The sequence below is a fragment of the Crocodylus porosus genome, unplaced genomic scaffold (genome assembly GCF_001723895.1).
Source record: "Crocodylus porosus isolate Cpor-Errol unplaced genomic scaffold, CroPor_comp1, whole genome shotgun sequence".
NCBI lineage: Eukaryota > Metazoa > Chordata > Crocodylia > Crocodylidae > Crocodylus > Crocodylus porosus.
In genome coordinates, this window is record NW_017728909.1 from 32,889,255 (window position 1) to 32,912,967 (window position 23,713).

Below are 23,713 nucleotides of genomic sequence, written 5' to 3' on the forward strand. Positions count from 1 at the left end.
CCCTCCCCGGCGCCGGGACCAGGGCAGAGGCACGGGCCCTCGCTCAGGCCGGCGGGGCGGGGCGGGGCTGGCCCGTGCGCTGCGGGTAGCCGGGCACAGCCCGAGCGGCGTGTGGGTCGCATATAAACAGAGATTAGATGCAGACCTAGTTACAGCCACACGCCTGCCACCGGTCTGCCGAGGCACACAATGGCCATGTATGGCAAATATAGGGCATACGGCTGGGCACACGCGCCGAGCTGGACTGTGCATGCAGGCAGGGCCACGCGTTTCTCTGCAGGAATTAGGTTAGCTTCCCAAGGGTTTCTATAACCACACACGTGCAGTCGCTCTGTATTATCCGTTGCACAGGCAGAGCACTAGAGTACACCTATAGACAGGGTATAGACCTATACCCACGCACAGGGATATGTGTGCACATGTCTCTACACACACGCATTTGTTGCTATCCATAGGCTCATAAATCTCTGGGACTAATAGGTGTGTGCGTTTGTATGTACATGCGTAGGTTTATACTCTCTCTGTGTGTGTACATACAGATACACACCTAGAGAGATCTGTATTGAAACCTTGAAGCGAGTGGTTTCCCTTTAGGTGTTGGGTGGATCTTTGTCTGCAGAGACCACTGCTCCACATGGCATACCTTTTCCTGCTTTGAAACTGAGACATTTGGCAGTCGAGGTAGATGTTTACAGCAGGTCTACCCGAAGTCACACATCTTTTTTGTTGCTGTTGTTTTGTTTTGTTCGGCCAATTCTCTTAAAACACGTGGAACAGGCTGTTTTTAACATTGGTGAAAGCAGGTTCGGAGAAGAGATGGACTTAACTACAGGCGAGCACTTAGGTTGTAATTTAAAACTGTCAACAAGCTAATCTTCAGTAATTGCCTTTTAAAGCGATTCTTGCTTCCTTGAAACATTTTATGCGGTTTGATCAGAATTTCATCCCCAGCTCGGCCGGGCATTCACACTCCCCCAGCCTATGAAGTTCCCTTCCCGGTTTTTGGACCCGGCCCCCGATTTTTATAGAGGCCCAGCTTCAAGGAAGGGGCACATCTCTCTCAGACAAACAAGGCTAAATAAAACAAGGTTGGCATGGAGAGTTGCTGTTCGGATGAGTGTAGATCTGAAGGCTATTTACAAAACCCTGCCATGTTTACACGGGAACATGTCCCCCTCCTGAACCGATTTATAAATAGAAAAGAAGCAGAAAGTTGATCATTGCAGTATGGGGGGCTAATTTTGCAGCCTTTTTCAAGCCTGTTTGTGGAAGGATCCAAAATGTGTGTGGATCCAAAATGACCCAGTCTTTAGGGCTCTTACTCTGTATGCCTCGAATAATGGCTTTGCTGTTTTGTAGTGCCAGGCAGAGACATTAACGATCCGATTTGTGTCGTCCCAAACTGAGGGTTTCCTTCATATTTAAGGCTAAGATTTTGAGGGAAAAATGTGCTTTAATTTTTCCTTAGTTTTGGTCAAATTACCAAAACTAATTGGGTAGGGCTAATATATTTCATTTCCGAAGAAGAGCAGATACGTAGTTCATAGCAAAAGGCTGCGTTTCCAGCTTTAGATATGACATGGTCCATTTAGGCGTATTTCTTGACGGTTTCCATGTAAAGAATCAGATGCTTTGCTTCCTGCCTTTTTATAGCTTTGCAATACTTTGGGATTTTAAGGGAGAACAAATGTGACATAAATTCACATTGAACCTTCGGCCTTAACAATCAGCCCTTTCCCTTGGATCCTCAAGAGGTCAGACATATTTTTCCCCCTGCAATGTTCACAATGAAACCCATTTATTATTTTTTCTCTTTTTTTCCCCCTCCCCCACTACTTGTATTTTTGTAAGCGGTGGCATAAAACCCGCTGAGAGCTGGTACACCTAATTGCGTTGAAGGTGTGAGCCCAGGTTGCGACAGATTCTCCTACAAGACGCAGACAGCAACGTGCTGCAGTATTCATTCCCTATGCTTTATGCTAAAAAATCTGCTTATGTGACTTCTCCGGAAAATAAAGACGTATTTTCTCCTTTCATCCCCTCCCCGGGCCTATTTTGGAGCGAGCAGCACCGCTCCTTGTCTGTCACAGATAATGTGGGGATGAGATTTAGCTATTAAGGCGCTGCTCCGTCTCTCCTCTGCCTCCCCCCCCCCCCAATTTTGTGCGTTAAATGTGCACTAAGAAATGCAGAGTCCATGAGCAGGGGAAGAGATAGGGACGAGGTCAGAGCTCCTAATGCATTCGTGGCCTTTCCAGCCAGGATCCTCCCCACAGCTGAGTGTCTCTGGGTTTTTCCCGTCTTACTTATGGGGATCCTGTTCCTTCCTTGCCCTTCCCTTACAGCAGAACCTATCTCTGCCAGACAGCCGGCTCTTCGACCCCACGTCCACAAGCAGCCCGAGAAGACCACCCGAGTCCGGACTGTCCTTAATGAAAAACAGCTTCACACCTTGAGGACCTGCTACGCTGCTAACCCCAGACCTGACGCCCTCATGAAGGAGCAACTGGTGGAAATGACTGGCCTCAGCCCCAGGGTCATCAGGGTCTGGTTTCAAAACAAGCGGTGCAAGGACAAAAAAAGGAGCATCATGATGAAGCAGCTCCAGCAGCAGCAGCCCAATGACAAAACTGTAAGTGGTTGCAGCCGCCTCGCTGAAGGGCAAATGCCCCTTTGATCCTTCCCGGTGCTGATCCTATTTGTGCTGGGTCTGGTTCTGCTCTGGATGACGTGGGGGCTCCCTTATTTCTCTACAGTACAGATGTGGGACGAGCTGGTTTGCCTCCAGATTACCCTAAGCATTGTTCATTTGTTCTATTGTGAGTGCAATTAAAGTAGACCACAGAGAGCAGCCTATAGAGCCTGCTCAGGCAGCACATGGCTTTGTGGGGCTGAGGATTCAGCGAGGATTAGAGCAACTACCCTGCACTATGAATTGTGACCTGTGGAGTTTATGGCATGTAATACGCCGCCGGGCAGTGTGTAATATTTATTTTGTAAGTGCAGTGGACTCCTCGAGGGGGAAACGATTAATTCCCTTCCCTCCAGTGGGTTTACACACGAGGCAAAAGACCAGAAATCTGATGCGTTTTTCCTAGCACTGGATATACCTTTCGCATTGGTATTGCACGATGGTGTGAGGGAGGGAGGGCTGGGGGTGGCAAGCGTAATGGAAAGGTTTGATTCGTCCTCCTAGCTGTATTATATTCACAAATAACCTCCCAGGTCCTACAGGTGAGCCACAGGCTGCAAACCAGGCTGGCTCCCACTCCTCCAGGCACCTCCAGGGGAGCCCGCTGTGTCTCTCCGCTTTGTACCAATGCGGTTGGTTAGATCCTCTCCAGTAGAGTTTATTATTCCCCTCTCACTATATTGACTGACCTGAAAATGACTCTTAATTCGTACGGCTGCTTAGTTAAGCGGAATTTAAGGAGTTTCATTTACCACGCTGGAAAAACACGCCGACCTGAAGTTGGCTGCACAATATTGGTGGGGTTATTTTGTGTCCAAGAGCCGGAGCCGGCAGGATACACGCCGCTTCGGAGAAAGACCCAGGTTGCAGATCACTGGCTATAGGGATCCATGAATACAAGCTACAGCCTCAGCCCTTGTTCCTTCTGGGGCATCGGCAGCCGGGGGCATTTGGTGCACGCATGTAACAATATTGTTTTAGGCAACCGGGCAAGAAAAAATAGGAGGATTAAGAAGAAAGAAAGTAAACTTCCAGTGTGATAAATGCGGCGCATAGAAATAGGCCGCCCTAGCCTGGAATAGAGCGAGACATCCACAGCAGATTAACAAAGTAAATAAAAGCGACTGTATAGATAAGATAGAAAGCAGTTTATTGACTCAGCGCTTATATGCAATAAAGTTAACCGAGCTCATTAACATCTTTGGGTCGGCTGTTTGCAGAACATCCAGGGGATGACAGGAACTCCCATGGTAGCTGCTAGTCCCGAGAGACACGATGGAGGTTTACAAGCAAACCCAGTGGAGGTTCAGAGTTACCAGCCGCCTTGGAAAGTCCTCAGTGACTTCGCGTTGCAGAGTGACATAGATCAACCTGCCTTTCAGCAACTAGTAAGTGTCTGTTCCCAGGCGGGTGTGCCCCGAGCGTGGGTGTCCCGGGCCGTGCCCCTCAGAGCCCCGCGGCCTCAGTAAGCGGATGAACAGGACAAAACGGAGTGGCTGGGGGTTTGATCCGGAGCATATTGTCTTACTGACTCGCAAGGACTTTGGATCAGGCTCGGAACCCAGGGCCCACAGGATCATTGTGCTCCTAGTCAAATCTTACCAGGACCATTGCAATATTGTAACCCATTTTTACATACTTTTGTGACTACTAAAATTAGCCTCGTACTCTCCCCCCCACCATTTTGGCCAAAGATTGAATGCAACTGCGGGTTAATACTGTCATCCTGTGTTCTAGGCTGCTGAGAGGGTTCCTGGAAAAAAAAGAATGTAATTTAGCTCAACTGTCTCATTTCTTGTTGTGCATGTGCCTAGAGAAGATACTCCTAATTACCCCTCTGAAATGATCTTTTATATTTAATGAAGGGAATTGTTAGTACATATTTCACATGCAAAAGCCAAACAATGTTAATGGAACTGGCTTAAACCAACAAAAGACAGACATTTAAGAATAAATTCTGTTCTTAACTCACTTCCTTATGCCTACGTCATTTGGCAGCTCATATGGGACCATATCATCTGCAATACTTAGGCCCAACAAGGTGAATTAAGGACAGAAGTTCAACCTTAACTCAATTTCCTGGCCTAAGTGTGTTTAAACCAGATCTTTAAAATAATAAGGTACGTTGTGTATGGTTTTTCAGTGATTCAAATACTAATTAATAATGAAACTTTGCCATAGACAGACACGTTAGATTGATTTTCAAAATAAAACTTTTGGACCAATAGGTTGGTAACAAGAAAGTTTTTCCAGACTTTCCACTGGAGTATTATGCTCCTTCAGATTATGCATTTCTTCTGTTTTAATGCTGCAGTATAACCTTCCAGCGGGAATGAACCTTTGTCCATTGGGAATATCCTGCATTTTAGCGGTAGAGCCCCTGGGTGCTGCCATGCAGTTTAGTTCAGTTCTAGAGCAGCTTCTGCTCTCTCTGCTTCCACCAAGCTTGGAGGTAGACCTGCTTTGACTATGTTATGTGTTATAGGAGGAGAAGACGTTTAAACCCTTTGATTGCAGACGAGGTCTGGCTATGTAGAAATGAAGCTCTTGATATTGGGATGTAAATCTAGGATCCTTTTATGGCAGTTTGGCCAAAAATAAATTTTAAAAAATGTTAGAACAGGAGAGACTTGTAAACCTGGACCTGGATATGTCCATGGCCCTCTATGAACAGGGTCCTAATCCAAGACTCCTCCAACTAAAAAGATGCAAAGGAGAATGTGAAAGGCTGGGCTTCCCAGTCATACACATCACCATCTAAAAAAAATCTGTCCCGGAAGAGGAAAGGGGAGTGTAATCCATTTTGTCCAGTTGATTCTCATTTAAGGTAGACCCAACTCCCCACCTCAGCCCACTAATAGAGGAAGATAGCTTGTCGCAAAACAAGCACCTTCTGCTCATAGATCCTTGTCCCAGTTTCATTTAGTTATATGCACAAAGGAGAGGAGGGGGAAGTATCTTTGCAGTTTCATGTCAGAAAACACAGCAGCTCTTACATAATTGAACACACCAGGCTGCTGGGAATTCCATTACAATTAGAGCCTGCGATCTCTGGAAAGAGAGGCCTCATTAACCACCCCCACCCCTTCAGTTTGGTTTTAATCAGCTGCTTGGTTTCCTAGATCCAAGTCGATGTGGGTGGGGGGGACACGGACCTCTAATTATCTGATGGGGATCTAGATTAAATGTGTGACGTGCATGCTTCTATGATTTGACTTTCTTATGTTCTTTCCCCTTGCTACCTTTTCATTGATAGTTCCGTTTTTATTTTGGCAGGTTAATTTTTCAGAAGGAGGACCAGGTTCCAATTCCACCGGAAGTGAAGTAGCATCAATGTCCTCTCAGCTCCCAGATACACCTAACAGCATGGTAGCCAGTCCTATTGAGGCATGAGGAACATTCATTCGGTTTCTTTTTTTTTTGTCGTTGTTTTTTTTCCCCCCCACCCCCTTTGGAGAGAGTGGGAAAAAGTTATCACGTTGGGACTCCGAAACTAAAACAAACCCAAAAGTATTTAACAACCCTGTAATGAACCTAGCAAAGACCGCTCCATGAGAAAGCACGGAGTCTTGTTTGAAATGACAAGGTGATATGGTAGCAACACTGTGAAGACAATCAAGGGATCTTACTAGAATAATCATTTTAAACAAACACAAAGAAAAAGTAAACGCGCTATTCAATGATCGTAGGAGGATCGAACAGACGTTTTTCAAAACGTAGAGGATTTGTATTCCCGGATCTCAAAAAAAAAAAAACAAAAAAAAACAAAAATAAAAAAGACTGCACATCTTAGAGAGAAACCAAGACAGAGAGACTTTCTATCTAAATCCATCCTAATCCGAATGGTGCTGTTTCTATTCTGGTCATTGCCTTGCCAAAAAGGAGCTCCAGTAGATCACCCAACACCAGGAAAAAGACAATCTAGCCCCGCATGGCTGAAAGATTCATTGCAGGAAGGTGGAGCTGCATTGGTTTGCAATGGTTTCTTTTCTTTTCTTTACTCCCCGCCCCCATTCTTCCCCCCCCTTTTAGTTGACTTTTAACGAGGGGTTGTTTCCTGGGTCTCTGATAGCATGTACTGTAGCTGGGGTTTTACTTTTGTTTCGTTGAGATCCATCCTCTGTCAAGAAGTCTAAAGCGACTTTAAAATAGGTTTTTGAATTCCTATTTAAAAAAACAATTTATAAAAGCATTGCAACAAGGTATACCTCTATTTTGCCACAATGCGTTTCGGGATTGTGTTTGAATCGTGTCCGTCCAAGAACTTTCCCCCCCAAAGATGTGTATAGTTATCGGTTAAAAATGACTGTTTCTCTCTCTCTCTCTCTTTCTGTCCCCCCGCTCCCCCTTCCCCTTTCTCTCTGGAAATAAAGAGGAAAAAAGGAAAAAAAATGTTTGCTCTTGCATTGCAAAATTATAAAGTAATTTATTATTTATTATCCGAAGACTTGCCACTTTTCTTGTCATTTGACTTATTTTTTTTGTTTGCTGAAGAAAAAAAAAACAGAAGAAAAAGGTTGTACCGTGGTCTTTGAATTATATGTCTAATTCTATGTGGTTTTGTCTTTTTTTTTTCCTTCTTAAATATTCTGTGAAATAAAAGCGCCATATGTAGAATGATTATATCTTCAGGACTATTTCACTAAATAAGCGTTTGGAATAGAGAAAATAAGACAAAAGGAAGGAAAATCCCCTCTTTTATATATTTACAAGTTAGCAGCTAAATACCTGAAATAAAATATTGCATGCAAATCAGGTCTTTCTCCAATACAGTGTGTGAGATATTTTATTGCAAGTATTAAGGATCGGCTTGTAAATTCCGTTTCAACAATTATATCAGGGCTAGATTGATGCCTTAGCTTTCAATTGATAACACGACGAGCTTTCCCGTTCCCCCTCCTCCCTTAAAGTGATATTACTCTAGGCATGAACTGACATCATGTTAAGACACGTAAAAACCCCCTCAGTTTTTCTGAGTTTTATTATTAAAAAAAAGAAAAATAATAATAAAAAAAGAAAACAAGTGCTGTATACCAAAGCCTGGTTGTTAAGATTGTTGAAGTGACCTGTATTTAAAGCATACAGATAAAAGGGAAGCATTTCGCTTAGCAAGTCAAGTATGATCATTATTTATCTGTGTCTGCTGTCAAACCGATTGAAAAATGCTGCAGGAAGAACAGGGCTGAGGGGATGTCTCTCTGAAATGGCACGATTGGCGTTTCTTATTTTCTTTCCACTTCCTTTCCCCCTCCCTCTTTTCTTCCCTTTTTTTTTAATTCGCAGGGAGGGGGTTGGGAGATGGTGGTGAAAGCTAGAAACGTGGGCGATTTCTTGGGGAAAAGCAGAAGGAAAAAATAGGAAAGAGTTGTTTTTGCTCCAATTCAAGTATTCCCGTGTGCTCTCAGCTAGCACAGGACAAAGGCTCGCTTTAAAAAATCCTTAACAACTGGAATATACAGATTTCTAGTCGACAAAGACAAGTTGGTTTGCATGATAGTTACTCCAAAGCCTCATGTTTTCTTAACATAACCTTCCTTTCTTTCCCCCACCCCCATCCCAACCCACCCCGAGCAAGCTAAGCTATAGACAAACCATTTCGACATTAGGGAAAAAAAAAAAGGTTAAAAATGTCTAATAGAAAGATTTCGACTATCCTGATTAGAAAACTGGATTCATTTTGTATGCTCAAGTGTAATACATTTTTGAATACTTGATAAATATTTAAATAAATATGAAATCTACATTAAACTGTGTAACACTTATGTTTTAATACAGGAAGCCAGGTTTGGTAGACTAGGTTGAGGGGGAGGAGGGCACTGGTCCAGCGTGTAAGTCCCTGCAGTTGTTCCTAGTTATTGCTGGAAGGAGATTGTTTGGCTTTGGAAGCTTCAGACACTGAAGAGCATCTTTGCTGAAGTTAAACTGTAACCAGGGGCAAAATCGAGCGAGCCCTTAACTTTTTGTTTCTTGTTTTCGACAAAATCTGGCTGCAGGCTCTTCACGTGCCCATAGGAAACACCGTCTCCGTACACTGAAAATTCAAGCAGCACAAGGCTTGCGTGTTGACTGATGTGCTTAATTGGTGACAAATCATCCTGTTCAGCCCTTCTGGCTCAAGGCAATTGGGCAGAGTGGATTCATGGTTAGTCATAATGTTGCTGGGAGTTTTTCATGCACCGACTCAAAAACTTTGTAGACAATGGAAAAAAATGAGGGAGACGGAGAGAGCACGGCTGTTATTGTCTGTGATCGCGGGCAGCAGAAAGGCTTTGTTTTGCTTTTTCACTTTTCACTCCTGCTCAGGCTTGGAGGATGCGTTTGGGGGGTGGCCGCTGGGCTCTGGTCTGTGCTGAGGACAGTCCGGCGCACTTTCCCCGCGCACGGCAGAGCTGCTGTGGGTCTGGGGCGACCTGACCCTTATGAGGCTAAAAAAGGTGTCCTGGTATTTTCCTGGCCAAGTCAAATACTGTAACTACTAGCAACTGCTCGATTTTTTTGTTGTTTTTTGGAAGCCTTAAGTGTGTGTGTGCGTGCGCAAATGAAATCTGTCAGCTCCGGGATGCTTTTTAGTGAATGAGTGCTAGAGTGAGCTGAACCTTTGCAAGCCTCCTAACTGCGAAAGGGATGCAAAGGGCTGCCTCTGCCTCTGCCAAAGTACACACACGCACACTTGTACCGCAGCCACGATGAGCAGCCTGTCCTTTCCCTGCAGTTTGGACATGCTTCATCTGGAGCCCAGGGGGCTGCAGTGAGGATCACTTGGACTTGTATTTTTGTTGGCAAGGTAGCCCTTCACTTCCAGGGAGAGTTCAGCACGTTTTCCGAGGTCTTGAGCTTTGTGTTTGACTTTCAGATTTACAGTCCTGCCTGAAGATGAGAACCCGTCTCTCATCCGCATGAGTATGCTATGCCATGGCACAGGTATATCATTACATCATTCCGGGAGTGTCTAGTTCTCGCTCCTAATGCGATTCCCTCTCGATTGGCATTATTGAACCATCCCATCCTTGCTCTGAATTCTTCCTTCCGGGCACTGTCACGTATTTTTCCTCAGCAAAATTATATCCCCATTGAAAACTCTCCGGCTCTTCCCGGGGCTGGTTCCCTGGGGAAGTATTGCATACATCTCCCGCTCCCTCCCAGCCCCCCCATGCCACCCAGACGCTCGGGCGTTGGAAAGGATTGATTAGCTCTGCTAAGAGCCGCTTGTTGTCTAATGTACCTGGCCATAATTAAAAGCAAGTCTCTTGGTCGCTGTAGAGTCCTTCACTTTTCTGATTGAACTCTCCTTGCCTTGGAGCCACGTTTCCACCCCCGGCGCTGAGAAGCGGGCGATTGCAGGACAAACTGCTCCTGCCGCCTGATGTTAATTCAGTTTTAGTGACTGCGCTGTGATCGCCGGGCTCCTGAGCGGGGGCAGCGGGATTTATGCAAGAGACAGAGAGACCTCATCCTTGCCTCCATGCACCCATCCCTGCTATTCAATTCGCTACTTTCTCCTCTACTTTAAGGGCGGTAATTGCCCAGCCCAGCTGCTCTGCCTCTCCTCTTGCTGTCCTGTCTTCTATATCATAAAAGAGCAGCATCAATGCTCATATAAAGAGCAGCACGTGTTATAACTGCGGGCCTTCGAAGTATTGCTGTTTACTTTTAGGCATCTTGATGTGATGGTCTTGGATAATTGTTTAAGGTAATCAAGAATTTTGGTCAGATAAAAAACATTCTAATTTCAGTATTTTTCTTTACTAGGTTTAACTAACTCTCATCCTCCCCCAGCCCGGCTTTTGGACGAGTTGTAGACGATGTGGGGTCTGAATTTCAATCTTGAGACGAGTCAAATCTCTCAAAAGTAAGTACTTGGCACTTTTTAAACGGTGTGTACGTTTCAATGTGAATCACAAGTGAAAAGAAAGCAGAGCGACTTCTAAGTATTCGCTGTTTGTGCCCATCATTGATATCCCCCCCCCCCTTGCAAAAGCTCCTTCTGAACAGTTTAAAAATAGAAGAAAGAAAGAAACAAAGAGGACGGTGGTCACGGGAGAGTCGTACCCTGAGCGTTTTAACGAGGAAAGCCAGCCGCAAGTTAGGTGAACCTGTATTGTTTCAATACGTGTCAGTTCAAGTCTTCGATTTTAAACCGTTCAGAAGGAAAATTTGCAGAGGGGGTTGTTGTAGGTGCTTAAAACCCTTCAAGCTATAATATGTGGCTCTATGGCTCAATCGAGCTGCAAGTAGTTAATAAAGGGTGCAGGAAAGAGATCCTGTTTACTGATTGTTTCTGATTGTTGTTTTCTTGATAAGAGAGCAAGCCACTGAATGACTGTTTGAGCTCAGGCGCCACAAACATAAACTTAACAGCTAACAATGTCCCAGGCCGTGATGGAGGATCTCTCCACACCTCCCAGGGACTTCTGAAGTGTAGACAGAGAAACTAGTTCACAAGAGGGCAGAAAGAAAAGCCTGGCTGGGGTGGGGGGCTGGGTTGATCCGAGCGCAGCAGCCTGGTTTGCTTCTTTGCCATGACCCGGGGAGGCTGCTGTCGTGTGAACAGAAAGCTGCCCCGCTCCAAGGAGCCGGGGGGACTGGCAGGGGTTTCTCGGGGAGACACGGGCGGGAGGCCGCGGAGGGTGACAGCGTGTCACTGCACGGGGTCAGCAGAGAGCCCGGCTTGATGATTTGAGGGGGGCCCGATCCTGCCGGCCCCGGGCCCAGGCCGGTCGGATGGGGCGGCTCCTGCTCCCGCCGCACCCGTGTCACTGATGGCCCGGGCTGGTAGGAGGCAGGGTTGTCGCTCATGTGATTATTCCCCCCCCCCCCTCCGCGGCCGAAGAAGGCAGGTATCGGGCCTGTGCGGGGGGGCTTGGGAAATAGAGGCCCTGACCCCGGCCGGGCGGCGAGGGGCAGGGCAGGCGGGCGTGGCGGTGTCGCCGCTGTCGGGGCTGCTCCGGTCGGGAGCTCCCCAGGGCTAATCCAAACACCGGGTTTGACTTGTGAGGTCCGGAGTCTAGACAGGGCTGGTGGCTCGGCGGCTCCTTATCTCGCTCCGGGATCAGCCCGGGGAGACTTTCTGAATGTCCACAGCAGCGCTAGGATCTGCCAGGCCGGGAGCCGGCTCACCTCGCAGACAGGCCGCCAACACACCACCTGGAGGCTTTACAGCTCGCTTTATTGTTCCGCCGCTCCGTGTTTGGAAACAGCCATCTCTGTCTGTCTGTCTGCCGCCCCCGCCCAAGGCCGCAGTCCGCCTCACCCCCGGCACCATCCACCTGGGAGCCGGGCGGGGCCGGGACCCGGCGGCCGAGGGCCCCTGCCCCCCGCCCGCCGCGCGGGAAGCGGCGATCGACCCTGTGCAATTAAAGGGAGGAAGTCGGGTTAGATACAAGATCTTCTCCGGGAGCTGGAAATTGCCTTCTCTTTCTGCTGGGCTAGTGGATGCTGCAGGCTGGTTCCCGGCGCAGGGGAGATCAATAAAAGCATTGCACTCAAGGAGCCAGCAGCGTGTTGGGGGCGGGGGGAGGCACCTTTGCTCGCATCTCACCCTTTGGGTTTTTTGATCTTTCGAAAAACAAACAGACAACCCCCCCCCCCCCCCAAATAAAACAAAAAACCCCCAACAGCAACAAACTTTCTTGGTATGGTACGCTCATTGCTCCAGCCGGGTGTGTAGGATTTTCTTCCCTGGACGCTCAAGGGGTGAGCCAGTCCGGTGTTATGATCTATTCACTGCACTGCGGAGTAGATGGGGCAGATTCTGAGTGGCTGCACGCGGTGTAAATCCGGAGCCTTTCCTCCCAAGTGCATGCTGTTTCGCCGGTGTCATTTAGATAAGGGCCGCTGCTCCGGAAGGAGGAGGAAGATTGCACTAAGTAGAGAGCTCTGACATGTTATTTTCACTAGATATTGTAATTGAGCTGCTAATGTGGAATTATGAAATGTGTCTGTGGCAAGGACTCAGCCTCTCTGCAGTCTCCAAGACTGTCTTTTCTGGAAGACTAGCTTGAGCATGAATGTTTTGGAGCTCTCTGTGTTTAGAGCAAACAATGACATCTTGCAAACAATTTCTTGCCTAACACCATAAAACCTGTTCAAACCAAAGAGCAGATCCCCCCTTTCCTCAAGTTTCAGCAAATTCAGAATCAAGATAGCAACATTTATCATTAAGGGTCCATTTCTGGGGGATCTTGGCATGACTGTTTTCCTTTCTCATGGGTAAAACTTGCTGTTTATTTTGATCTGTCACAAATACAAGGTGTTGTTTGAAATGTGTTAAACTTAGCAGGTATATAGAGATAATGGGAGACGGGTCACTGGGCATGATAAAGTAAAATATGGTGGGAATTAACTTGAAACGTTTATGAATGTTTTTACTTCAGCCCATAAATTAACCTCCTTAAAAAAGATACCATGCGATGAATATGATCTTAAAAAATGACATTTAAAATTAGCCAATGTTTGGAGTCTAAACATTTTATCCAAACACTAATATATTTGGGGATAAAACCATGGAAATTCAGGGCCTATGAAAATAAAACGGACTACTTCTGCGAGTAAGAGCTTGCAGAATTAGGCCTTTTCTATATCAGCTGATACATAACTTCCAGTTCCCAATAAAGTCAGAGGAAGGTTTACCATTTGCTTTTATCTAAGCATGAACATAGAGCATTTGATCATATTGGGGCGTAATTCTAGTCCAGTAGAAATCAGCAACAATGTTCCTATGGACTTTAATAGGTATAAAATCCATTCCCTCATTTCATGGAAAAAAAAATTTCCAGCTATATTTTGTATTTTTGTATTCAATATATATTTTACCTGACATTGTTACACAGAACCTACCAACCAAAATACCTAACCCATCAATACAATGCTAGTTTGTATAGTAATGAGAAACGTAAGCCAATCTACCTTCAGACCTGAGGAGACGAACCCATGCTGGAACGCCACAAGTATTCACTTTCTCAGTTGTAGCTCCCCAGCAGAGACAGTTGTAGGAATTCCTGTTTCATTGGCTAGCAGAGAAATCGGCATGCTCCGTTCAAATTGCCTACCTGGACATTACTTTACAGATAACCATTCTTAGCAGAACTTTAAAGCATTCAGCCAACATAGTTCCCAAGTTTGAATTTAAATGCAGTTCTCCATTGCAATATGAAGTGAATGAGGTTTAGCAGTTAGGCCTTAGCTTAACAGTCATGGAATTATCCTGGTTTTATTAGGAACATAATCCAATGGGATTCTGAGTATACAAGAACTGCAGGATCCAGTCCAGTATACGTCAACTGAAGAGCCTTTTACTCTGCTCATATCTCTCAGCAAGAGCTGAAATCACTAACGCACTTTTAAGAGTTATTGCTCGTGCATAAGTAGGGTTTTTTTTTTTCCAGGATTAGATGCTTCTTTTGCCCATTTCCAATGAAGTCAACAGGAATTTTACTGATGAATTCAAAGTGATCAGGGCTGAACCTTTAGGAGCTGAGGCCATGAACAGTTGTATCTGTCTTGTTTAAAGAAGCATTTCAGGACAGCGTTCATTTTTGGAGGTCCTTGGGTTGCTGTTTAATGTAACTGGGCAGGAAAAAAAGAAAACAGTATCACATAGAAGCAGCATATTCAAACTGGTTGTTATACTCCATTTTTTTTAAAACCACTGTTTAGTAAATCCCTATTTATGACCTTTATATGGGCAATTCTCTGAACTAATTAACCTAACTGGCAAAAAGACACCCAAAAATGAGTCCCAAGGACTTTAAGTAGAATTATGCCTGTACGGCCCATTGACTTTAATTAGTTTTCAAGTGAAATAAAGTCAAATATCTCTTCATATTAAAATTGGTAGTGCTGAAAGCATTTGGACTATGTCTGGCACTGATCATGTGTCAAAACTGTTTTGGGGTACCACAAAATGAAGTACTAGCTAATCAAATCTTAGACAGAAATCTGTCACCAAAGGCCTCAGCTCAGCAGTTTGTACCCTTTTCAAGATGGGTGACATCCAATGAAAACATTAGATTAAAAAAAAAATTCAATTCCTCAGTTTCTTTCACCCTAAAACCCGTATAAAACACAAAAAATGAAGCTACATTTGAAAAGCAATTAATCTACTAAATGTGGACAATGCTTTTATAAATATCACATGGTAACATCTAAGTTTTGTCTAACAACATTTTTCCAGTAAATACTTTGTCTATACAAAACATTTTTTGCGTTTGAATCACCAGCTCATTTATTTACAAGATTTCCCAATTCTTTGCTGCTACTGTTTTTGTACAGACTGTAGCATAATAGAGACTGATCTTGGTTAGTGTCTAAGGACCAGTATAATAAACATAGTTAATAATAACAATAACTATAACAGCATATAAAAGGCTTGTCTTAGTGAGTTAAGCATATGAAGGTGATACTAATTTGAACATAAGAAGTGCCATATTGGGTCAGACAATGGTCCATCTTGCTGAGTACTCTATCTCCGACAATGACAGGAGTGGATGCATTGCATCTAACTCCTTGGCTAAGGACAGACAGTCAAAAAGGCCAAGTCTGAATTGATTAAATCTTCAGAGGTTAATTTAAGCTGTGTAGAGTGAACTGATAAGGAAGTGAACAGACATTCATTTTTGATTCCAGAAATGCAGGCACATGCTTGCAGTGGTCCAGGCCAGAAGCTGGGGGGCACTAGAGCATACCTTCCTGCTCAGTTGGATCAGACACCTTGGGCCAAAGCTAGCCTGCCCACCTGTGAGGTGGGGTTTGCAGATGCAAAGCATCCTGGGATGCTGGGGGGCTGGGTCAACCTGAGTCTGGAAGGGATCTGGGACAGCAGTTCCATAAACCAGTTTGACCTAAATCAGTTAAGTGTGATACTAAATCCATCCAGGTTTATCTTAAACTGGTTTCAGCCATTTTGAAAGTGGTTTATGTGCATTGAACATCTGCTGTGCCTCAGATTTGAACCAGTTTTCCATCACTTTTACCAATTTGTGTATAATTTCTGGCCCAAGCTACTTTAGAGGGAGAGCATTGAACTGAATATAACTAGAGTGATCTAGCTCCTCTTTGTTACCCTTCCTGGCATCCACCGTTTACAGATCCCAGAGGAAACATCTCCAACCACTCCGTTCCACAGCTGTTAATAGATCCATCATCCATGAACCTATCTAGAACCTTTTTGAACCTGGCTATACTATCTGCCTCTACCACCTCCTGTAGCAATGAATCCCACAAATTAACTGTTGCATAAAAAAGTCCTTTCTCATGTTAGTTTTAAACATACTCATTTGAACCTACTAATTTCAGTGGGTGCCCTTTAGTTTTAGTATTCTGGGACTTGATGAATAACAATTCCCTGTTCACTTTGTTCACACTCTTCACAATTTTATAGCTCTCTATCATATCCCTCCCTCCCACCATAGCCTTCTCCTTTCCTAATTAAAGAATCCTAGCCATTTTATTCTCTCCTGATATAGTAACTGCTCTATACTCCTGATTATGTTGGATGCCCTTCTCTATAACTTTTTAAATTTCACTACATCCTTTTTGATATGCAGAAACCAGAAGTGTACACAGTATTCAATGTGTGAGCACACCATGGATTTGTATAATGGCTTGATGATGTTCTCCATTTTCTTTTCAATTCCTTTCTTAATTATGCCCACCATTTTATTGGCTTTTTTGGTTGCTGCTGCACATTATGCTGACATGTTTAGGGAGCTAGCTACAATGACTTCAAGGTCTTTTTCCTGAGTTGTAACAGCTAGATCAAAATCCAGCATTGTGGGTTTGCATTATGGATACCAAACCAGCTCTTGAAAGCATCTTGCTGTCCTCCCTTCTTATATGCACACACAACTCATACACACACGCACCATTTCAAATTAGGGCTTACTCATGCTCTCCAGTCCTATGGGGAAACTCCTGCCATTGGGAGGATTGAGTTCCCCAACTTCAGTCCAGCTTTTCAAAGTAAAATGGGAATTTAGAATGACAAGCATGAGAAAACACAGTATTGTTAATAACAGTGCATTCGTGCTATGTTGCAAAGAGCAAGCCTTGAAAAAACAGCCATGTAAGGCATGTTCCAATGTTTGGATGGTTACTAAATTAATAAAAACAATACATTCATTATGTGAGTTTCCTCCTTCCCAACACTTTTGCAGCTGTTGGGAATAAGCAAAAGTACTACAAATTTCTTTAAATATTTAAAATACGTATAGTTTCGCTGAAGATTCATATATTGTTTCTGGACCAAAGACAGCAAGTTCCATTTAAAAATTATAGTTAATCAGTTCAAATAGAGAGGACCAGGACCTATCCAGAACTGGTATGATTTACTATTTCACCTTTTGCTTAATTAACTCTTGCTGTGATGTACTGGTAATCCATGACATTGCCAATTAAGGGATTTTAGGTTTTTTAATGCAAATTGGGAGTTTAATAACAATGGATTCAGGCTACTTCTGTGGATAAAGGCAGGATCTGAAGAGGACAAATAATAAGTCTTCTCCTTCTAAGTATAGGTCAATGATTTTCCTAAGGTGCTGAAACGAGAGCCTTTCATTCTACAACCTGCTACTAAAGCTGTTTTCTTTCTGACTTGTGAAAACCATTGTGGAAGAATGGTGCTGGTGAAAGGCAATATTTTTCTTATGGATGATAGGTGTCCATCTTTTCTTAGCCTTCACTGAAAAAATGAATTGATAATGACAACCTGAAACTGATATTGATAGCTAGGGACAGGTACCACATGACAGGGTAAGATCCAGGTAAGACAACTCTCAGAGTACATATGGGCCTCAAGTTTTCACCACTCCAAATATAAAGAACATTGGCAATGTGTAGGGGGTGCATGTGGGTCCACATGCAGCCCCTGAGATTGGCTATGGACCCCCTGGAAGCGCCAGCCGTGAAATCTGAAGTGCCGGTGGAAGTGCACTTCCGTTTTCACTGGTTTCACCGTAGGTGGTTTTGGGCTTGACGATTGACTGCTAGGGGACCGGGACTCGGGAGGCAACTGTCGCCCATGATAAAGAAGCCCTAGCAATAACACTGACAGATGAGCACTTCATAATACATAAAGATTAAGGGACCATGCACACCCTAAATGACTGAACCTTTCTTTAAAAAAGGGAAGGGAGGGTCACCCTTGTCTTTTAAAAGATGTCCGGAGGAGGAGATTTCCTTTTTTATAGGAGTTTAATTACTAGAGAAGTTGACTATGAAGTGGGAGACCTGGGTTCAGTTCTTTCCCCTGCCTGAGGGAATTTAATCTCACATCTTCAATCCACCAAGACAAGTGCCCTTACTACCAAGCTATGAAATCTTCAGAACTTTCTACGCAATCCACCCCTTTTGAAGTGGGACTAGGGTACAGGAAACTCAAAATTCATTGGGCCAGAGAGAAAAAGCGAGTGCATGTAAGGTCCAGTCTGGCAGTGTGCTCTGAGACCATCTACTGGAGTAAACCCTACAAGCAATATAGGTGTGGAAGCCTCTAGTACAGCAGTTGGAAAGGATTTGCAGTAATGAGTCAGATCAACCTAGATCAGTTCGGAGGTAGTTGTGACCTGGCCACTGCTTCCATTTCCACCCCTTCTTCCTGCTGCCATAGCCATGGTATGGCATGGGCAAAGCGCCCCCTCTTTCCCTTGGCACAGCTTGGGCAAAGCCCCCTACTTCTCCAGGCAGGATGTTTCTGACCCCTGTGCTCAAGTTAGTAGATCCTAATGGTAACTTAAGATCGGGACTGGGTCATTCTGCCACATCAAGACTATGGTACTTGTACTCTTGAGTAGAAGCAGAGCTTAGGCAGCCCATGAATTTTAAAATGAGGCACCTGTAGCAGTTTATGAGCCTCAACAGTTAGCTGAACAAGAGTTTCAGGCTCACAATTTTGTATTCAGGTACAAATTCTACCAATGTAAAATACCCAGAATACTTTGGATACCCAAGCTGCTTCTGGATCTGGGCAATAGCCTGTGTTTTCTAGTGTGTGTTGACCAACTTTCAACATACCGGCTAAGTACAGACAGTCAAAAAGCCTAGGGCTGAATCAATTCAATCTTTGCAGGTTTCTCTAAACCGCATAGATTGAACCAATAAGCAAGTGAACTGATGTTCACTTTTGAAACAGGAAAGGCAGCCAGACCCCTGCAGTGGCCAATGCTAATATAGAATCATAGAAAACTAGGGTTGGAAGAGACCTCAGGAGGTCATCTAGTTCAACCCCCTGCTCAAAGGAGAACCATCCCCTACTCTATCATCCTACCCAAGGCTTTGTCTGACTGGGTCCTAAAACCCTCCAAGGATGGAGAGTCCACAACCTCTTTGGGTAACCTGTTCCCTTGTTTTACTACCCTCTTAGTGAGAAAATTCATCCTAAGATCTAACCTAAACTTTTCTTGCTGCCACTTCAGGCTTGTTCCTTGTTCTGTCATCTGCCACCACTGAGAGAAGTCTAGCTCCATTTGCTTTGTAACCCCTTTTCAAGTAGTTGCTGCTATTAAAACCCTTCTCAGTCTTCTCTTTTCTAGACTGAATAAACCCAGTTCTCCAGTCCTTTCCTCATAAGTCATGTGCCCAAGCCTCCTCACCAGTAGCCAGGGGGATGGGAGAGAGGCAATTGAATATGCCTTCTAGCCTGCTGCCCCTTCTGAAGTCACCCGAATGGAGCCGAACATGGCTCATCCTTGACTGACTGCCCAAGCACATGCCCCCACAAACCCCTGCTGTCCCCACCCCAGGGGGGAATAGTCCCTCCAACTGAGCCAGATCCCCCAGTCTCAGTGAGGGTTCCCTGACCCTGGCAGGGTCCTGGATCCCTGCCCTGCTGCAGAGAGGGGATTTTGCCCGGGAGGGCTTGGATTGTTTGGCAGAGATGGAGGCCAACGAGGGGATGGGGCTTGGGGAGTCTCAGCCCAGCTCCCAGCTGCAGGGGGCAAAAAGACTCTGGTGGAGGCTTTTCCCCCCTGTGTCAGGCAGACCCTGCCTGGGGGTCCAGTGCCAGACAAGGGGTGCATTTCCCATCCCCACCAGAGGTGGATGGCTGGGGAAGTGGTAGGCCTGAGTCAATCCCAGCCTAGCTAGCTGGGCTGCAGTTGGGGGAGCAAAAGTCCTCTCCCTCAAGGACTTTTCTTCCCTTTGCTTTCCTCCTCCCAACCAGGGCTAGAGGGCCCTGTGGGGAGGGGACTGTTCCTCTGCCCCCCCATCTTGCAGGGCTAATGGGCAGGAAGCAGGCTGGGGAGCAGGAGCTTTACTGCCTCAGCTCTGACAGCTGGGGTGAGGGCCACCCCTGCTCTGCTGGAACAGACAGCACAGCCTAGGGCTACAAATCATCCTGGGATGCTGGGGGACTGTGAGTTGACTTGAATCAGGAGGGGATCTGGGACAGAAGTTCCATAAACTGATTTGACCTAAATCAATTAAGTCTGATGCTACATCCATCCAGGTTTATCTTAAACCAGGTCCAGCCATTTGAAAGTGGTTTAAGTGCACTGAAATGCTGCCCTGTTACAGGTTTAAACCAGTTTCTCATCACTTAAACTGGTTTGTGTGTAACTTCTGTAATGGGTCCATATTTTCTGTTCTATAAGAGATCTAGCCAGTTTCCATCCTTTCAGTAATATGAAGGTATTGGAAAGGGGACTATGAAATGAATAATTGGATTCCAAATAATCTCTCTTATCACTCATTGCTGTCAAATGCCTTATTTAGCATCTAGGTGAAATTAAGGAAGAGATGAGCCCTTTCAAGCTGAAGCACAAATAAGATTTGAGGTAATGCTGGTACCTGCCAGCAGATAAAGCAAGATTGCATCTGCCCTGCTTACTGGGTTTGTGCATCTGCCATTTCATAGTCTGGAGATATTACTGAATCCTCATCTGCTGATCAAGGATCATGTAGCATCAGGTTGAACGAAGGTCTTTTCGTTATCACATTTTGGCCAGCAGATTGTTATTGTTCCTTTGGAAATAGACCTCACACTCCTGATCCATGCTCCCACATTTAAGTTACTGCAATGCACTCTATGTTGCATCAAATAAATCAATTGGTACTAAAGCAGAATGCTGCAGCTGCTCATTAAGCAGTGTATCTTGCTGGGAGCATATGACACCAATGCTCCTGGACTTGCTACTGACTGGTGTCCAGGTGGAGTTTAAAATGTGTTATTTTGACTTATGAAGCTCTAAATGGCCTCCCTTTTTGAGAGAATGTCTCTTTCCCCATGTGATCTGGCCACAGCTGCAGTCAGAGAAGGTGCTGCAGTTGGAGCCTCCACAGTATAAAAGAAAACACACTGATGGCAGCTGCCTTTCTGCAAGGGGTCTTCTTCTTCTGATCCTATTCTCTCCACTCCCACTTTGGTCTGCACTAGCTTGAATATGCTGACCTTCAGGGCAGGCTGCAAGGTCCATCTATTCACCTGGACATTTGGTGGGAGGGAAACACACAATAATAGGTTTGTCTTGTAGTTAAAAAAAAAGGATCCCAGAAAGCTTTTGATTCTATCTCTGCAGTTAGGTATTTTCCAGTTTGAGGGCAAGGCTTAACAGCTCCTTTAATTTTTTTAGAAACTTACAGCAAAGGGACATCATGGTTTGAGTTCTGACCCTCACAGGAAAGAGAAGATGCTTGTACACTGGGGTCCTTACAAATGCAGATTTGGGAGCACAACTCCCAATGGAGTGTTAAAAGACAATCTTCTCTCCAAAGCTTGATTGCGTTATCTTACTGGATACTAGAGCAGGGATATGATAATCCTTTATTAAATTGTACAGGATGATCCAAATGGATTGCTATTTTTGCCTCTACTCTATAACTAGGAGCAATAGAGTTAAAGAATAACAAAATAATTTTGGCTTGAACATCAGGAAAAATATCTTCAGAGTAAAAGACTGGGAGACAGGGAGAATTGAAATGAAAGCTTTGTTGCTTGAGCCAAAAAAGTAGTAAATGGCCATCAGGGAAATGGAAGGAAAATTGGAAAGAAATAATTTTATCACCACCATTTATTCAAAGCTAAAATATTAGACAGGCAAATAAAATAGGTATGTCTCTGCCACAAAGATCTTACAATGTCATTATGTAGTCATGTAGTCAAGTGAAAAAAACAACAAAGGGTCTCTTTCAAATGAGAATTTATGAGGAGTCTCATAATCAGCCAGTTTTTAATTAATACATTCCAACTTAATGTGACAAAACTTCTGGGCTAGGGTCAGGCATTCAAAAAGCCTGAATTGATTCAATCTTTGCAGGTTAGTCTAACCTGGCTAGGCTGAACTGGTTTGTAACTGGACTGACATTCTCTCTGGAAATTCAGGCACATGCCTGCAGTTGCTCAGGCTAGAAGCTGGTGGGTACTAGAGCAGCCCTTCCTTCTTTTCCAGAGTGCTGAGCTGAGGGTGGCATTTGATTAGGGAGGTCTGTTTGCACCATCCCAGGCTTTTCCCCACTGGCTCTCAATGGGTAGGAGTATTGCCAGACCCCAGCCCTGGGCTTGCACGGGGGGCAGGGGGAGGGGGTGCAGTGCACACATCTGTTGATGATACAGAGCTTTTCAATCTCCCTCTCCCTGTTTCTTTATACTGTCTGAAGCAAACTGACAGGCAAGCAAGCCAGCAAGGAACTGATAACAGTGTTTATCACCCCATCAGCAAAACAATCACCTTTCTCCATTAGTTCAAACTCTTCTTAAACAGCTTACCAGCTGACCTGTTGATTAGCTTCAAAAAGCCCTAAGCAGACACTGTTCTGTCTGCCTATCCCAGTGAAATTGGAGACACACAGACACCTCTCAGCATTAGATAGCATACCACATGCCTAGGGTCCATGGGGCTGGAGTCTGTGCTGTGGGAGGTGGGAGGGATGAAGAGAGGGGGGATTCCTGCTTGAGCAGGGAGGTGAGGGGTAGGTCAGGGGGTAGCCAGGCAGATCCTGCTGTGCCTGCAGTCTCTGCTGGTGCTCCAGCCAGGGAGCAGATGGAAGGGGCCAGCTCTGATGTGGAGCAGAGAGACCTGCCCAGTTCAAAGAGCATGCCGGGATACTGGGGGAGTTTGGTTTATCTTAAAACAGCAATGGGTCTTGGAAAGACATTGCATATACCAGTTTCATAGAATCATAGAAGTAGGGTCAAGTCTGACCCCCCGCCTGGGCAGGAGAAAACCTGGGCTCAAATGACTCTAGCCAGGTAGGCATCAAGCCTCTTCTTAAAGACCTCCAGGGTAGGATTCAGCACCACTTCCCTTGGAAGTTGGTTCCAGATCCTAGCTGCTCTGACTGTGAAGTACTGTAGTTCTTACGGATGTCTAATCTAAACCTACTCTCCAACAACTTGTGGCCGTTATTCTTTGTTATGCCAGGGGACGCTAGGGCAAACAAGGTCTCTCCCAAACCCTTCTGGTCCCCCCTAGTGAGTTTATAGACGGTCACCAGGTCCCTCTTCAGCCTTCTCTTGTGAAGGCTGAACAGGGTCAGGTCCCGCAGTCTCTCATTGCAGCATCTGCCCTGTTGTTCCCGGATCATGCGGGTGGCCCTCCTCTGGACCCTCTCCATGTTGTCCGCATCCCTCCTGAAGTGAGGAGCACAGAACTGGACACAGTATTCCAGCTGTGACCTGAGCAATATCATGTAGAGGGGGAGGATCACCTCTTGGCCCTACTTGAGATGCACCTGTGGATGCACGACAAGGTCCGGTTAGCCCTGCCAACTGTGACCTCGCATTGTCAGCCCATTTTCATCTTGGAGTCAATAATAACTCCAAGATCCCTTTCTGCCTCCCTGCTCTCAAGAAGTGAGTTTCCCATCTTATAAATGTGCGGCTGGTTACTACTGCCCAAGTGCAGTACCCTGCACTTGTCGGTATTGAAACACATCCTGTTTTTGTTAGCTCACCCCTGTAACCTATCCAGGTCTTGCTGCAGTCTTTCCCTCCCTACAGGCGTGCTCACCTCACCCCAAATTTTGGTATCATCAGCAAATTTAAACAGGGTGCTTTTCACCCCGTCATCCAAATTGCTGATAAAGAAATTG

The 23,713-nt window shown here is 45.2% G+C and overlaps 1 protein-coding gene and 1 long non-coding RNA gene across 4 annotated transcripts in view; both read left to right on the top strand.

The window, feature by feature from the left end:
- The window catches only part of ISL1 (ISL LIM homeobox 1), a 10,813-nt gene extending 4,212 nt beyond the window's left edge, over window positions 1-6,601 (top strand). The window contains exons 4-7 of one of the 3 annotated variants that reach the window (XR_002100393.1): window positions 2,346-2,632; window positions 3,913-4,080; window positions 4,691-4,812; window positions 5,969-6,055. Coding sequence is in view for 2 of the 3 variants with exons in the window: in XM_019532039.1 (XP_019387584.1) it covers window positions 2,346-2,632; window positions 3,913-4,080; window positions 5,969-6,085 (572 nt within the window). In the remaining variant the exon portion in view is untranslated. Of the gene's footprint in view, window positions 1-2,345; window positions 2,633-3,912; window positions 4,081-4,690; window positions 4,813-5,968 lie in introns of all 3 variants that reach the window. The other 2 variants (XM_019532040.1, XM_019532039.1) reach the window with 2 other exon arrangements.
- Window positions 6,602-8,861: 2,260 nt separating this feature from the next.
- LOC109307893 overlaps window positions 8,862-23,713 on the top strand; it is a 29,645-nt gene continuing 14,793 nt past the window's right edge. Inside the window, exon 1 of the long non-coding RNA XR_002100394.1 lies at window positions 8,862-10,541. This is a non-coding gene — a long non-coding RNA (uncharacterized LOC109307893). The remainder of the gene's footprint in view (window positions 10,542-23,713) is intronic.